This window comes from Neophocaena asiaeorientalis, unplaced genomic scaffold, assembly GCF_003031525.2.
Source record: "Neophocaena asiaeorientalis asiaeorientalis breed wild unplaced genomic scaffold, Neophocaena_asiaeorientalis_V1.1 scaffold489, whole genome shotgun sequence".
NCBI classification, from domain to species: domain Eukaryota; kingdom Metazoa; phylum Chordata; class Mammalia; order Artiodactyla; family Phocoenidae; genus Neophocaena; species Neophocaena asiaeorientalis.
Genome location: NW_020174791.1, coordinates 3,013,419 through 3,026,561, shown reverse-complemented (window position 1 = coordinate 3,026,561; position 13,143 = coordinate 3,013,419). Strand labels below are relative to the sequence as shown.

Here is a 13,143-nt window from a genome sequence, read left to right as displayed (position 1 = left end):
CCCGGGCACTCCCGGCGCGCCAGGGCAGAACCCGACCCAGGACCCCCTAGTCAATCCCCGCACGGCCAGACGTGAGCTGTGGGCCCCAACTCCCACCCCCACCTGGGCGCTTGACCCGACCCTGGGGACCCCACGACCTGCTCCGCAGGCCATGAGGTGACCTCCCCTTTGTGGCACTATCGGAGGATGGTATCGGTCAGGATACCTCAACCTTTGGGGAGACGGACGGAGGCCAGGGTTCCTCCGTCCACCGCGGAGGCGGCACTGAGGTCGGGAGGCTGCCTTGCCCTGAGGGAGTCATTTTCCAGCTGAGCCGGGGGATGCCGCCCTCACCCCTCAGGCCTGGGGTCTGCAGCGGCTTCTAGGAGGAGGAACTGCGCGGGAAGACAGCTGGGGGTCCTGGCGTCCCCACCCGCCGCTTCCAGGCCTGATCTAGCTCTGCCACCTCCCTTTGCATCGGCAGCCCTGAGCCTGGGCGTGGGTTCGATCCCTGGTCAGGGAACTAGAGCCCGCGTGCCGCAACTAAGACCCGGTGCAGCCAAATAAGTAAATAAATAAAAAGCAATATGAGACGACCAAGTGCAGTGCCCGGAGTCCTGGGCCAGGGGCGGGGGCCTGGAGGTGGAGGGCCTTTGAGGGGGCTTCTGTGACACCCCGGGCGTCAGGCACTCTCGTCCAGTGACCTTGCAATCCGCCACGTGGTGGCAGCAGACGCCCAGGCACCCTCGGCCACTCCTGCCGGTGCAGAGTTTGTGCCCTGGGGGCCCCAGGATGGGACTGAGGTGTGCAGGACGAGCTGGGTGGTGGGGGGGTTCCCAGACACGGCACCACTGGCTCTGGCTTCAGCCTCTCCTGGAAGTGTCACCGCGCCTCTGAGCGCCAGCCGTGGGGACTTCCAGGAGGAACGCCAGGCAGACGGGGCCCCAGCAGGCCTCGACGGCCGGCGTGTGCCCCACTCTCGGGCCCTTCTGGGAAGCCGCACGGGGACATCTGTGTGAGCAGCTGCTCCTCCCCCGCAGGGCTCTGGGAACTGAGCCCTGGGGTCTTCAGCGTCCTGGCCTCTGCCTGTACAGACCTCACACAGCCGACTCCCCAGCCCAAGACAGATAGCTTGAGGCAGGAGCAGGGAGGGTCTCAGGTGGACCCAGGTGCCCCGAGGAGGTGCAGGCCCCGGTGGCTGTCAGGGCCTGGCTGAGCCTGACTCTGGCCTTCAGCACAGTGGGTGGGAGGCACTCATGCTCCTTTGGCCTTAACCATGCCAACAGGCCTCATTTACCCTGGGCTGCTGGGGGGTGCATAGGATCTAGACCCCAGGCCAGGCAGAACAGAGGCCCTCGGGATCCATGCTCTGGGGATGGCAGAGCCAGAGCGACATGTCAAAGCTGTCTCCTGGGGGCTTCTCCTCTCTGGTTTCATCCGGCTGCTGGGGATTAACTCCCCCATCGCCACTGAGACCTACAGCCGGGGACACTTCCACCGAGAACAGAGCCGGGGTGACCCGTATGCCTGCTCGTGGCAGGTGCCGGCACCCGGCAGGAACCCCGTCCCCTTGGCTGCCGCTTTCCCGACAGCTGCCCGCCGCCTGCCCAGCCTGCACGAGGACCTTCTGGAGGTGGATGGGAACCCACCTTGTCCCAGCTGTCCTGGTGTTATCAGCAAGACGCGGTGGCGGTGAGGGGGAGGGGGAGCTGGAGGAAGTTTAAAAGTTGAACTTGATTAAAAGGCTCCCGTTTTCTGAGCCACCTGCTGCAGTGACAGGCCGCGGGCTTGGCTGGAGAGGCATTTCTGATCGGGACTGAGGCTGGCACCGCGGGACAGGATGTTTACAAGCCAAGTTCATGTTTACAGAGAATATTTCACGTTCTGGAGAAGGCAGCCCTCCAGCGAAGCAGAAAGGGCACCAGTGGGCAGGGGTGGTGGCCCCACCAGCTGTCAGGCCACCTCCCCCCGCGCTCTCTGGCTTTGTCCACGATGGCGAGCCAGGTACGCCCTCCCCTCCCAGAATCAGGGTAACATCTGTGGCCAGCTGGTCGGGGGCCCAGCCCTCCCCAGCACCTTCCAATACCTCTGGGCTCCTGGTGTCCTTAGAGCCAGGGTGACTGTGCTCTGTCCTCCCCCCCAACAGAGCGGAGTTTGCCGCTGACCGACTGGTGCCGATGCCTCTACTCCTCGGTGGGCCAGCCGGGCAAGACCTATCAGCTGGACCCCGGCCCAGGGCCGGCTGGCCAGGTCCAAGCCCCACTTGGCTTCCCCACACCCTCCTTTGGGACCAGCTCTGCCATCGGGGCAGCCAAGACGGCACAGGCGGGCAGGGCAGGGCCTGAGACCAGCGGGCACGACCAGCCCCAGAGAGCACCGCAGCCTCCAATTTCCAAGTGGAACAGGGCACCGGGGGCACGTGCTCCGTGTGGGTGCCCTGTCGGTGCCCATGCCAGCCAGGATGGCCTCAAGGGCTGGGCCGCCCCCTCCCTGAAGCCCGGCCTTCTGACGCGGCCACACCTGCTGGCCTGTGGGTGCCAAGAGGGCAAGCCTGCCTGGAGCCAGGCAGTGCATTCGCAGGCACGCAAAGCGCCAGACAGGCAGGCTGGATTGAAACAGCTGCCTGGGAAACATCGCAGGATCCGTCGAGCAGCAGAGCGCGCGCAGGACCCACTCACCGGTGTGGGAGTTAGGGCACCCTTGGCCTCCTCAGGGACCCTCGTCACGGCTGCAGAGGGGTGGGCGTCCATGGTTGGGACCTGCCACGGTCAGCGGGCTAAAGCCAAGGGCCAGCTCGGCCTCCAGCCTCCACTTTAAGAGCCTGAAAGCCACGGGGCAGCCGGGGACCCTTCCACAGAGAACAGAGCCGGGGTGACCTGGCGTGGCAGAGACAGCAGCCTGTGGCCAAGCACCCATCCTGGCCACCACCTCTCCCGTGAACAGCCACCCTCTCCCAGCATGCATAGCGAACCTTGTCACTCCCTTGAGGTCCCCACTGTTCCCACCCCCAACCCCCTCCTCTGCTGCTGCCCTGAGTGCAGCCACACCGGCTCTGCCTCTGTCCCCATGTCTCCACTCCCGCCAACCCTTGGGCTCTCCTCTGGGGTCCCCTCCGCAGAGAAGCCCTCTGGACTCTCCCTGCCCCTGTCGCCTGCCTGGGTTTCCCTGCCATCCCCGCCCCCTCAGTGGGACTTGTAGGGCTAGGGTACTGTGTGCCTTCCTGGGTAGGCAAGCCTGCACTCTGCCCCCACGGTGTCCCCGGAGCCTCGGGGGTGCCGGAATCCGAGGATGAGTGGGGCCGGCGAGGGGGTGCCATCTCAGCTCTCCTGTGGGGAACGGAAGTCCAGCAGGGACCAAGCTTTGAGGATACTGGGCGGCTGAACAGTGTCCCCTGGGAACCTGTGAGTGTGACGTTGTTTGGAAATAGGGTCTTTGCAGCTAGAATCAAGTTAAGATGATGCCGTACTAGGTCAGGGTGGGCCCTGAATCCAGCATCACTGGTGTCCTCACAGGAAGAGGGGTGTTTGGACACAGCCACACAGGACAAGCCACGTGACGGCAGAGGCAGCGATTGGAGGGATGTGGCCACGAGCCCTGGAGCACCTGGAACCCCAGGAGGCCAGAAGAGGCAGGAAGGAGTCTCCCCAGCACCTCCAGAGGACGCGGGGCCCTATGACACCTTGAGTGTGGACTCCTGGCCTCCAGACTGTGAGAGAGTGGATCCCGTTGTCTGAAGCCCCCAGGTGGGTCATTTGTTCAGTAGCCACAGGACACTGACACAGAGACTCGGGCCTCTCCTTGTGAGTCATTTCCAACCACCTGCTGTGAGGGAAGCCTGACACAGAAAGCTCTGACCGCCTCCCTGGGGACCTCCTCAGGCAGGGGCTGTCCTCAGGCTGGCCTGGGTGTCCTGGTGTGGCTCACGGGGTGGGCATCCCCATCAGAGGTGCTGCTGGGCCTCAGCTGGGTCCTCCCCCTGCTCCCCCCTCCCTGTTATCCTCCTCCTTTCCCTCCCCCTTCAGCCCCCTCCTCTCTTCACAAGGGCACAAAGGCTTTAGCTCCTCCCCGTGTGGACACAGAGGCTCGGTTAGGGCTCAGCAGACAGGCGTCTGACCTCCCTGCAAGAACGAGTAGGGGTCTGATGGGGCAGGGGTGGTGGGCACAGGCAAGAAGCTGCTTCCTCCCTCCCACCCCCGCCCCCAGGGGCCTTGCACCTGGAGTTATTTTACCTGAGTCTTACTGGGACCCAGGACTATGGCCACCAGAGGTCCCAGCAACAACCACAGGTCACGGGGCATCAGCCTGAGGCAGCTCGAAGGACGCCAGCCCCTGGCAGAGGGCCTGTGTCTCCTTTCCACTGCCACGTTTGGGGCAGCAGCTGCTCAGGGCACAGCTGTCTGTTGTCTGGCCCAGGGGGGCAGGAGGGGGCCGGGCCACCTCTCTGACGTGAGACCCCTGGGCTTCACCATCCAAGAGGCAGGAGCAGCAGGGACACCCCCCAGGCCCCACCCACTCCTGTTGCCCTGGGTGCTGAGCTGCTTCTGCCTGGGGTGTCGCAGGGCCCTCAGGGGCCTGGCAACCCCCCAGGCCAGAGGGCAGCCCTGGGTCCTGAGTGTCCCCTTTGAGGCCTGCAGGGGACTGTCCGGCCAGTGGGGCCTGTGGCCCCGTGGAATCACTTCTCTGAACTGGCCTTACTCCCACCTGTAGCCCAGCTTCCTGCCTGTGCCCACCACCCCTGCCCCAACAGACCCCTACCCGTTCTTGCAGGGAGGTCAGACACCCGTCTGCGGAGCCCTGACCGAGCCTCTGTGTCTACACGGGGCGGGCTAAAGCCAAGCTGGGGCCAAGCAGGACGTGGCTGGAAGCCGGCCAGGTGGCCGGTAGGTATCCACCCAGGCTGCTGCCTCAGCCCCCTGGGGCCACTGAGGCTAGCCTGCCTCCACTCCTGCCGCCTCTGTCTCCCCTCCTTGGGCCTCACCCCTTGGGCCACTCCGCAGGCCCCGGGCTGGGATGCTGGCAGGAGGGCAGGAGAGCCCTGGCTGGGGCAACAGCCCAGGGAGAGAGCTGGCCTCTCACTGCTCCGGAGGCGGCTTCTGGCCCATCTGGCCGCTCAGAAGGAGAAAGGGGGGGAGGGGTGGGGGAGGGGGAGAGTGCAGGAATTTAGGGACCCCCCCAGGTGAGGGGGGGCGGGAAGGGGACCAGGAATCAGGGACACGGGACCTGTTTGGGGTCATTCTCAGGCAGTGGGCACCTCCCAGAGCTGCTGCCGCCCACCTGCCAAGACAGCAGCACCGGGCCCTGACACGACTGAGCCCCAGTCGGGCCATCCAGGGCCTGGGAGCGGCTCAGCAGGCCTTGGAGAAGGGGCACAGCCTGGCTCCTCCCCCGCTGCTTCCTCCCTCTCCCTCGGGAGTGCCTGGGGTCCCTCCATGGCCAAGCCCCCCTGACCACATTGCCGGTCACCCCACCCAGGCCAGGCACAGCTGAGCTGGCCTTCCCGGCAACCCCCGCACACAGGGGTCTCCCTCGCTGGGGCCAGCTGAGCCCACGCCATCCTCCTCCCAGCTCAGCCCTGCGTTGACTGTCACCCGTCCAGGAGCGGGGGGTGGGCGGCTCTGAGGCCGAGGTGGGGCAGGTCCCCGACGATTTCGTGCCGAGGCTGCGTCAGTGCCTGGGCGGTGGAGCTGCCAGGATGGGCTCCCTGAGCTGTTTCCCCCGTGTCTGGCCCATGCGGGGCTCACTTCCGGGCACCAGCCCCGCATCGGAGGACAGACGGGCCGTCTAGCCCCTGTCATCGGCTGCGTGACAGTGAGCTCCGAGCAGGGACTTGAACCCAGGTCTCCTGTGCTACTGCCCAGCTGGTGGACTTCCCGACTTAGTGGCACTGAGTGGCCTTGAGGGGGTAGTTGGGGTCAGAGGATGAAGGTGGTGCAGGAGCCCCAAGCCCTGGGGCAGGGACAAGGGGCAGCTTCTCTGGCCTGGGAGACCCAGGCCCAGCCTAGGCAGACAGTGGAGCCAGCTCCCCTCCTGGGTGCCCACGTGCCCCACGGGCTGCTCCTGGACTGGAGAGGGGCCCCCGGGACCCTCAGGAAGAGGAATATCCCCCCGACTCTGCACCCATGCCCAGCGACCCCAGCTGCCCGGGATCTGCTGTCCTGCGGCTGGTGAGTGTGGCCAGTGTCCCTCTGGCGTCCCCAGGCCTGGGCGCCCGCCCTACCCCTTGATTGGTAAAGACTGCCCCAAATCTCCTGGACCACAGCCTCCTTTGAGGGAGCCATCCGCTGCTGGGTGCCCCGGGGTGGCCGGTCCCCCCGAATAGCAGCCTCTCTTCCCCACGTGATGAGAGCGGCTGGCCAGCTGGGCAGGGAGGACGCTGCCGAGACCCGGGGCCGCGCAGGCCTTCAGGCAACTGTGGGCGATGGGCCTTCGCAAAGCTGCCCGAGGGCACCCTGCAGCACGGGGTCCTGGGAGCCAGCCTCCAGGGAGAGAACCTTCCAATGCTGCCCCGGGTCTACGGTCGGTTGTCCCCGCCACAGCCTCCTCCGACCTGCCCTCAGCCTCCCAGCCTTTGTCTGCCTGCCTGCCCGCCCCTGCTCGGGTCGTTGAGAATGTACAGTAGCCCCCTCTGAAAAGGTGAAAGACGCAGGTGCAGTTAATCATAAAAATGTATTTCATTTCAACCCAACATATCTAACATGTCACGTTTCACCGTGGAATCGTATGTCAGTTATTAGCACGTTTCCACACATTCTTCTCTTCAGGCTGGGCCTTTGCACGCAGAGTACGGCTCCTGTCGGCCACGTTCCAGGAGGTCGGGGGGCGGGGGCACGTGTGGCCGTGTGACCGTGTCTGGGGGGAGGGGCCTGGGAGCACAGGAAGCTCCTGCCACGTGCCCACTGGAGCCCGGGGTCATGCTCTGGGCCCTATCTGCCACGTCGAGGCCGCGGGCTCCAAGGAAGCGCTCCTGACCGCCCCTCACACACCACATCAGGGTGCCGGGGGATGCCGAGAAGTAGGACCCCCCTGGAGGTCTGCTGCCCTTCCACCCTGGACCCGGCCTTCTGCACCTCACCTGTGGGCTGACCTGGGCCCTGAGCCCTGGAAACACCCTCCGTGGGCCTCAGTTACCCTGTTTCTTTTCAGCCTGGTCTGAGAGCTGATGCCTCTGGCAGGCCCGGTGTCTTAGTCCGTTTGGGGTCTGCTGTGAGAAAACATCAACACCATAGATGGTGGCTATAAAGGGCAGAAATGTCTCTCTCACAGTTCTGGAGGCTGGAAGTCTGAGATCAGGGTGGCAGCATGGTTGGGTTCTAGTGAGGGCCCACATCCAGGTTCTGTGTCCTCACACGGTGGGACACAGCTCTGTGCCGTCCCTTTTATGAGGGCACTGATCCCATTCACCAGGGCTCCACCCTGGCGACCCAATCACCTCCCAAAGGCCTCACCTCCCTAACTGGGGTTAGGCCTCAACATACGAATTTGGGGGCCACAAGCGTTCAGGTCACAGCATCTGCGTGGCTCCCAGGTGGTCTGTAGCCACGACTCCCGGTGGGGGTAGGGCACCCCCAGGTCCAGATGCTTTCATCATAGGTACCATCTGGCGTGGGCCAGGAGCAGGGGCCCCTATGGATTCACTCACTGGCCTGTCTGCAGAAGATGGGTGACAGGTGATTTTCCTCCAAAGAAGCAAAGCAGGGAGAAAGAATTGGCGTGGGAGATCTCCTGTCACAGAGACCCGGGTCCCCCTGCAGCCCTGCATGTCACAAGCAAACACATGCACTGGAGGGAAGCTCCTTACTCTGTCCAGGCTCCTTGCCAAGCCTGCAAGACGGGCCATGAATCCTAAAGCTCTGACAGAGACGCTGCTGTCCCGGCTGCTGTCAGGGCTGGGACTCTGATTCCCAAGAGGAAATCCAAAATGAAACAGCCTCACTAGTGAAAGGGGAGCCGCGGAGCAGAGGGCAGTTACCAGAAGCGGGAAAGCTTCGCTCTGAGCTCTTGCACCAGATGGTGTGACTCGGTGAGGGTCCCCTCCCCCGGGCAAGGCGCCCCACTCCACCTGGTGCCAGGGTGCCCACCCAGCCAGCTTTGGTGGCCCGTCCTCTAGGGTGGGTGATACAGGGCCCCACCCCCCAAGGGCAGACGTTTTTGCCTGAGAGCCAATTAGGACAAACTGCAAGGTCGGAGAGGGGTGCATTTTTCCCTGGGAAAATGCATGCTTGCGGAAAATAAATCATTTAACAACTTAGATTCGCTACATTCCAGAATAGAAGCGAGTCGGTGAAGGGTGGGTGCAGCTTTTTACCTGGCACCGTGGAGCCGGGCCCCAGGCTCGGGGGCTGTTGGCAGGGCCGGGTCCCAGTAGAGGAGGGTGGGCCCCACGTGGCATGGAGACCCGGGGTGACCTGTCCCCAAGGCAGGGGGAGCTGGGGCCTCTCCCCTTGGGCCTCTGGAGCGGGGCCCTCCCAAGGTCCCCTCGGCCTTCTTAGGTGTGGGCTGGGGACACCTGGAGCTGGGAGAGGCTGGGAGCCAGCAGAGGCTCCATGTTCCTGAATACCCTGGGGCAGCCGCTGCCCGGAAGTGGCCGCGCTTCCCATGGAGGAGGGCGCACTGGCTGGGGCCCTTCCCAGCTAGGCGCTGGGTGGGCAAGCCTGCGGGCACAGGCCTCTGGGAGGGCCCTGGCCTGCCTGCTCTCTGCCCCGGCTTGCTCCTGCCCCGAGGGTTTTTCCTTTCTGTGCTGAAGCCTCAGAGATGCAGGCAGGCCTTTCTGCTCACACCCTCGAGCTCTGTGTCTGTGTGTGTCTGTGTGTATGGGTCTCTCTGTGTCTCTGTGTGTGTGTCTGTGTGTGTATGGGTCGGTGTGTTTGTGTCTGTGTCTGTGTGTATGGGTCTCTGTGTCTGCGTGTGTCTGTGTCTGTCTCTGTGTGCGTCTGTGTGTGTCTGTGTCTGTGCGTGTCTGTGTGTCTGTCTCTGTGTGTGTCTGTGTGTGTCTGTGTCTCTGTGTGTGTGTGTGTCTGTCTCTGTGTATGTCTGTGTGTGTTTGGGTCTCTGTGTCTGTGTGTGTCTGTGTATCTGTCTGTGTGTGTCTGTGTGTCTGTCTCTGTGTGTGTCTGTCTGTCTCTGTGTGTCTCTGTGTCTGTCTCCGTGTGTGTCTGTGTCCGTGTGTGTGTGTCTGTATGTCTGTCTCCGTGTGTGTGTGTCTGTCTCTGGGTCTCTGTGTGTGTCTGTGTATGTATGGATCTGTGTGTCTGTGTGCGTCTGTGTGTGTGTGTCTGTGTGTCTGTCTCTGTGTGTGTGTGTGTCTGTGTGTATCTGGGTCTCTGTGTGTCTGTGTGTCTCTGTCTCTGTGTGTCTGTGTGTGTGTGTCTGTCTCCATGTGTGTGTCTCTGTGTGTGTCTGTGTGTGTCTGTCTCTGTGTGTCTCTGTGTGTGTGTGTGTGTGTCTGTCTCCGTGTGTGTGTGTCTGTCTCTGGGTCTCTGTGTGTCTGTGTGTGTCTGCGTGCGTCTGTGTCTCTGTGTCTGTGTGTCTGTCTCCGTGTGTGTGTGTCTGTCTCTGGGTCTCTGTGTGTCTGTGTGTGTCTGCGTGCGTCTGTGTCTGTGTGTCCGTGTGTCTGTCTCCGCGTGTGTGCGCACACACGTCTTGTGTTCTCTGCCCCAGAGCTGGATTCTGAGGCTCTTCCTGACCGGGGTGTCTCCCGCCAGGAGGCCGAGGCTGGAGGGGCTGCCGGCTGTGCTGGGCGGTGCTGGGCCCGGTCCTTCAAGCTTCCCTGGGGTGCTGGTCTCTCAGGCCCGCCTCCTGCCCTCCTTTCTTCCTCTCAACTTTGCCCTCCCTCCCTCCCCCTCTCCTTCCTGGCAAGCGGATCGAAATCCAAACTTGTTGTGAACTTCTCCCCTGCAGTTGTCCGCTGGCCCTTCCAAGTTAAATATTACTCACGGAGATGAGAGCCCGCTGGGCAGCGCTGGCCTGGAGGTGGACCGGTCTGGAGAAGGTGCTGGGCGGAGGCCAATGCCGGGCCTGCGGCGGCTGTGGGACTGGGGATGGGGCTGGGGTGGCAGCCGGGAGCCCCACCCTTTGAAGTGGGCTGTTCCTTAACCCCTGCGCTGTGCCCAGAACAGCGGGCAGTGGGGCCCTGGGCGGGGTGGGGAGGAGCCGCCCAGGGGCTGAGAGGGGCTTGGCCTGGGCCTGGCAAGGGTCCTCCCATTGGCCGGTGGCTCCTGCCCTGTGCCAGGCTGGGGGCGGGACTGGGAACAAATGTTCCGAGAAGTAGCCTGTGTCTTTCGAATCGATTCCCCTTCTCTCGCTCTCAGTTTTCCCAGCAGCGAAGTGGAGGCACAGGGGTGCTGGGTACAGGACGTCCCTTCCTCCTCCGCTCACCCGGCAGCCGCTCCACCCCACCTGCCAGCGATGGGCTGTGGCTCTGAGGGCCTCCCAGGCCGGCTCAGAGCAGGGTTCCCCAAACCCCCATCCCCCGGGGGCAGCAAAGCTGGGTTTGCCCACACTCCTCTCACTACCTTCCCCACCCCTCTGTGTGGACCCCAGTGGGACCCAAGCGTGCCCTCGCCTTAGGGTCTTTGCACCTTCTGCGCACGCCCCTCTGCTTGGTATCCCACCCCCCTCACCCTAGTCTTTATTTATTTATTTATTTTTGGCTGCGCCGGGTCTTAGTTGCAGCACACGTGATCTCTTTAGTTGTGGCATGCAGACTCCTAGTTGCAGCACACGGGCTCTTAGTTGCGGCACACGGACTCCTAGTTGCGGCACATGGACTCTTAGTTGCGGCGTGCATGTGGGATCTTGTTCCCCGACCAGGAATCGAACCTGGCCCCCCTGCGTTGGGAGCACAAAGCCTTACCCACTGGACCACACCCTGGTCTGTTCTTAAGAGCATATACTCCCGACTAATGTAGAACATATGGAAATTTAATTTTTCATTGTCTCCCATGAAACTGTAAGCATGAGAACAGGAATTCTTTCCTGCTTGTCAGTTTGGCCCTTGATAAACCTGGTGGAAGAAATCAATTTCACAGTCACGCCTAGCATGGGATCTCACCCATAGGCACTCACTGCCCCTCAAGGCCTGAGCCCCCGGCCTGCGCCTGGGTCCTAGCCTGGGCAGGATGCGGTCTGGCTGACCAGAGCTCAGACCAGGGCCCCCTGTGCGGGGGTCCAAAGGGTGCAAAGAAAAGGGCAGGGCAGTGGCTGTCCCAGGAGTCTGAGCCTTACATCAAAGCCCCGAGGGAGGGAGTTCCCTGGTGGCCTCGTGGTGAGGATTGCGGCTTTCACCGCTGTGGCCTGGGTTCAATCCCTGATCTGGGATCTGAGATCCCAGAAACCACGCAGCACGGCCAAAAAAAATTAAAATAAAATAAAATATTAAAAAAAAAAATCCAAGGGAGAAGGGTGGAAGGACAGAGGCACACAGAGTCCTGCCCGGGTACCTGCGGTAACGGTGGGGCGGCCACCTGACCTGTTCTGGGGCCACAGGTCTTCCATCCTTCACCTTCACGCCCCTCAGTGTGAAGCCTGCCCCCCGCCCCTCACTGTCCCACAGCTCCCAGACTCTGTGTCTCTGGTCCAGATGGAGCTTGTTGGGGTAGGTGCTTAACTGGGCAGGCCGCGTGTGCATCCCTGCCGGAGCCACCTCCACTCAGGGCCCGGGTCTGCTCCGGCCCGGGCCCTCTCCCTCGGGGCCTCCTCCAGGCCTGAGGACACAGCCTTAGGGTGGGGAGGCTCCTGGGGGAGCAGGGGAAAGGCCCACCCGTGGCCCCCAGGAAAGTGCTCTGCACAGCTTTTTGTGAACATGTCTGTGTGGGGCTCTGGAGACGGGGCCGCCCACCGGCCTGCCTCCTGTCCAGACCTGTGAGTGTGCCTGCCTGTGTCAGCCGGAGGCGAGTTGGGACTTCGTACCTGAGATGCAGCCAGGAGGGCAGGAATGTGAGCCTTGAAGCCGCCTCCCCGCGATGTTGTTTCTGGGAGCAGGGGCGGCAGCTGACGAGCTACCGAAGTGTCTTCTTTGCCCTTCCGGGTGCTGGCGGCGCAGAGCGTGGCCCCAACTCTCGGCCTGGCCCGCGCCAGCGGCCCTGACCCCCCACGACGCCCCCGCAGCCCTGCCTGCTCCCCTTCTCCTTGGCCCCAGACCCAGTGTCTGCTTTCTGGCTGGGGCTGGGGTTCATACCGTCCGTCCCAGGCCCGTCCCAGGGGAGGCACAGGCCCTGCTTAGGGGAGGGGACCCCGGCATCCCACCAGGCAAAGGTAGCCTCCGCAGGCCCAGGGGCTGGGGGCCTGGCTCTTTGGGACTCCTCCGCTGGAGGAAGAACTCCGTCTTCTGGCCGTGGCAGGGACGCGGGGCTCTCCGCGCCGAACTCGCCCGTCCTGCGAGGCCCTGCCAAGACTTCTCAGCCGTTTCGGCAAGCGTCTGGGTCCACGACAAAGCAAGTGCCCAGGAGTGGTGTGGACCTGCAGTCCTGAGTGTCCCCACCCTCGGTCTGGGCTGAGGGCAACCCTCAGGCTGGGCACTGAAGGGACAGCTGGGTAAAGTGTAGCCCAGATAGAGACACAGCCTGGTGACCAACTGCAGGACACCTCAGCCCAGCAGGAGGGACCAAGGCCCCCCAGTCCTGCAGCCAGACCAGGACCAAGGTGTGGAGCCTGAGGCCCGTGGACCACACAGCCGGGAGGGCAGTAGCCCCGGGGCCGGGCAGTGTGACAGCCTCACCCAGGGGACCGACACCCACGGGCAGCTAGCACTTAAGAGACCAGGCCACAGGGCCTCCAGCGCTCCTGCTGCCTGCACGGCCCCTGCACGGTCACCACAGGGGCCACACAGGGGCCACCGGGGCCGAGGCAGCTCCCACAGGGCAGCGGCGTGGCAGGGAGCCCGGGGCGGAGGGGCCCGGGGAAGGGCCTGGCCGGCGGGCAGCGGGCACGGGGAGGCGTGGGGGCCCACGGGGGCTCAGGCGGGCGGCCCCGCGTGGCGGCAGCGGCGGGAGGCCTGGGCGGCAGGAAAGGGAAAGGTGACGTCATTGCCGCCTGGAATCTGCTGTTTGGAGGCGTCGCCATGGAGACCGGAAGGCTCAGGGTGGGTAAAAATAGCAAACCCAAGAGGGTGTAAGTTCCAAGAACGCGAGTCTCTGAAAAGAAAGGAAAACACGGTCTCGTTCGTTC

The 13,143-nt window shown here is 63.6% G+C and overlaps 1 protein-coding gene across 1 annotated transcript in view; it reads right to left on the bottom strand.

The window, feature by feature from the left end:
• The window catches only part of FAAP20 (FA core complex associated protein 20), a 5,981-nt gene extending 5,828 nt beyond the window's left edge, over positions 1–153 (bottom strand). Inside the window, 1 exon segment of the mRNA XM_024760252.1 lies at positions 103–153. Coding sequence (XP_024616020.1) covers positions 103–153 — 51 coding nt within the window.
• Between the last annotated feature and the right edge of the window lie 12,990 nt (positions 154–13,143).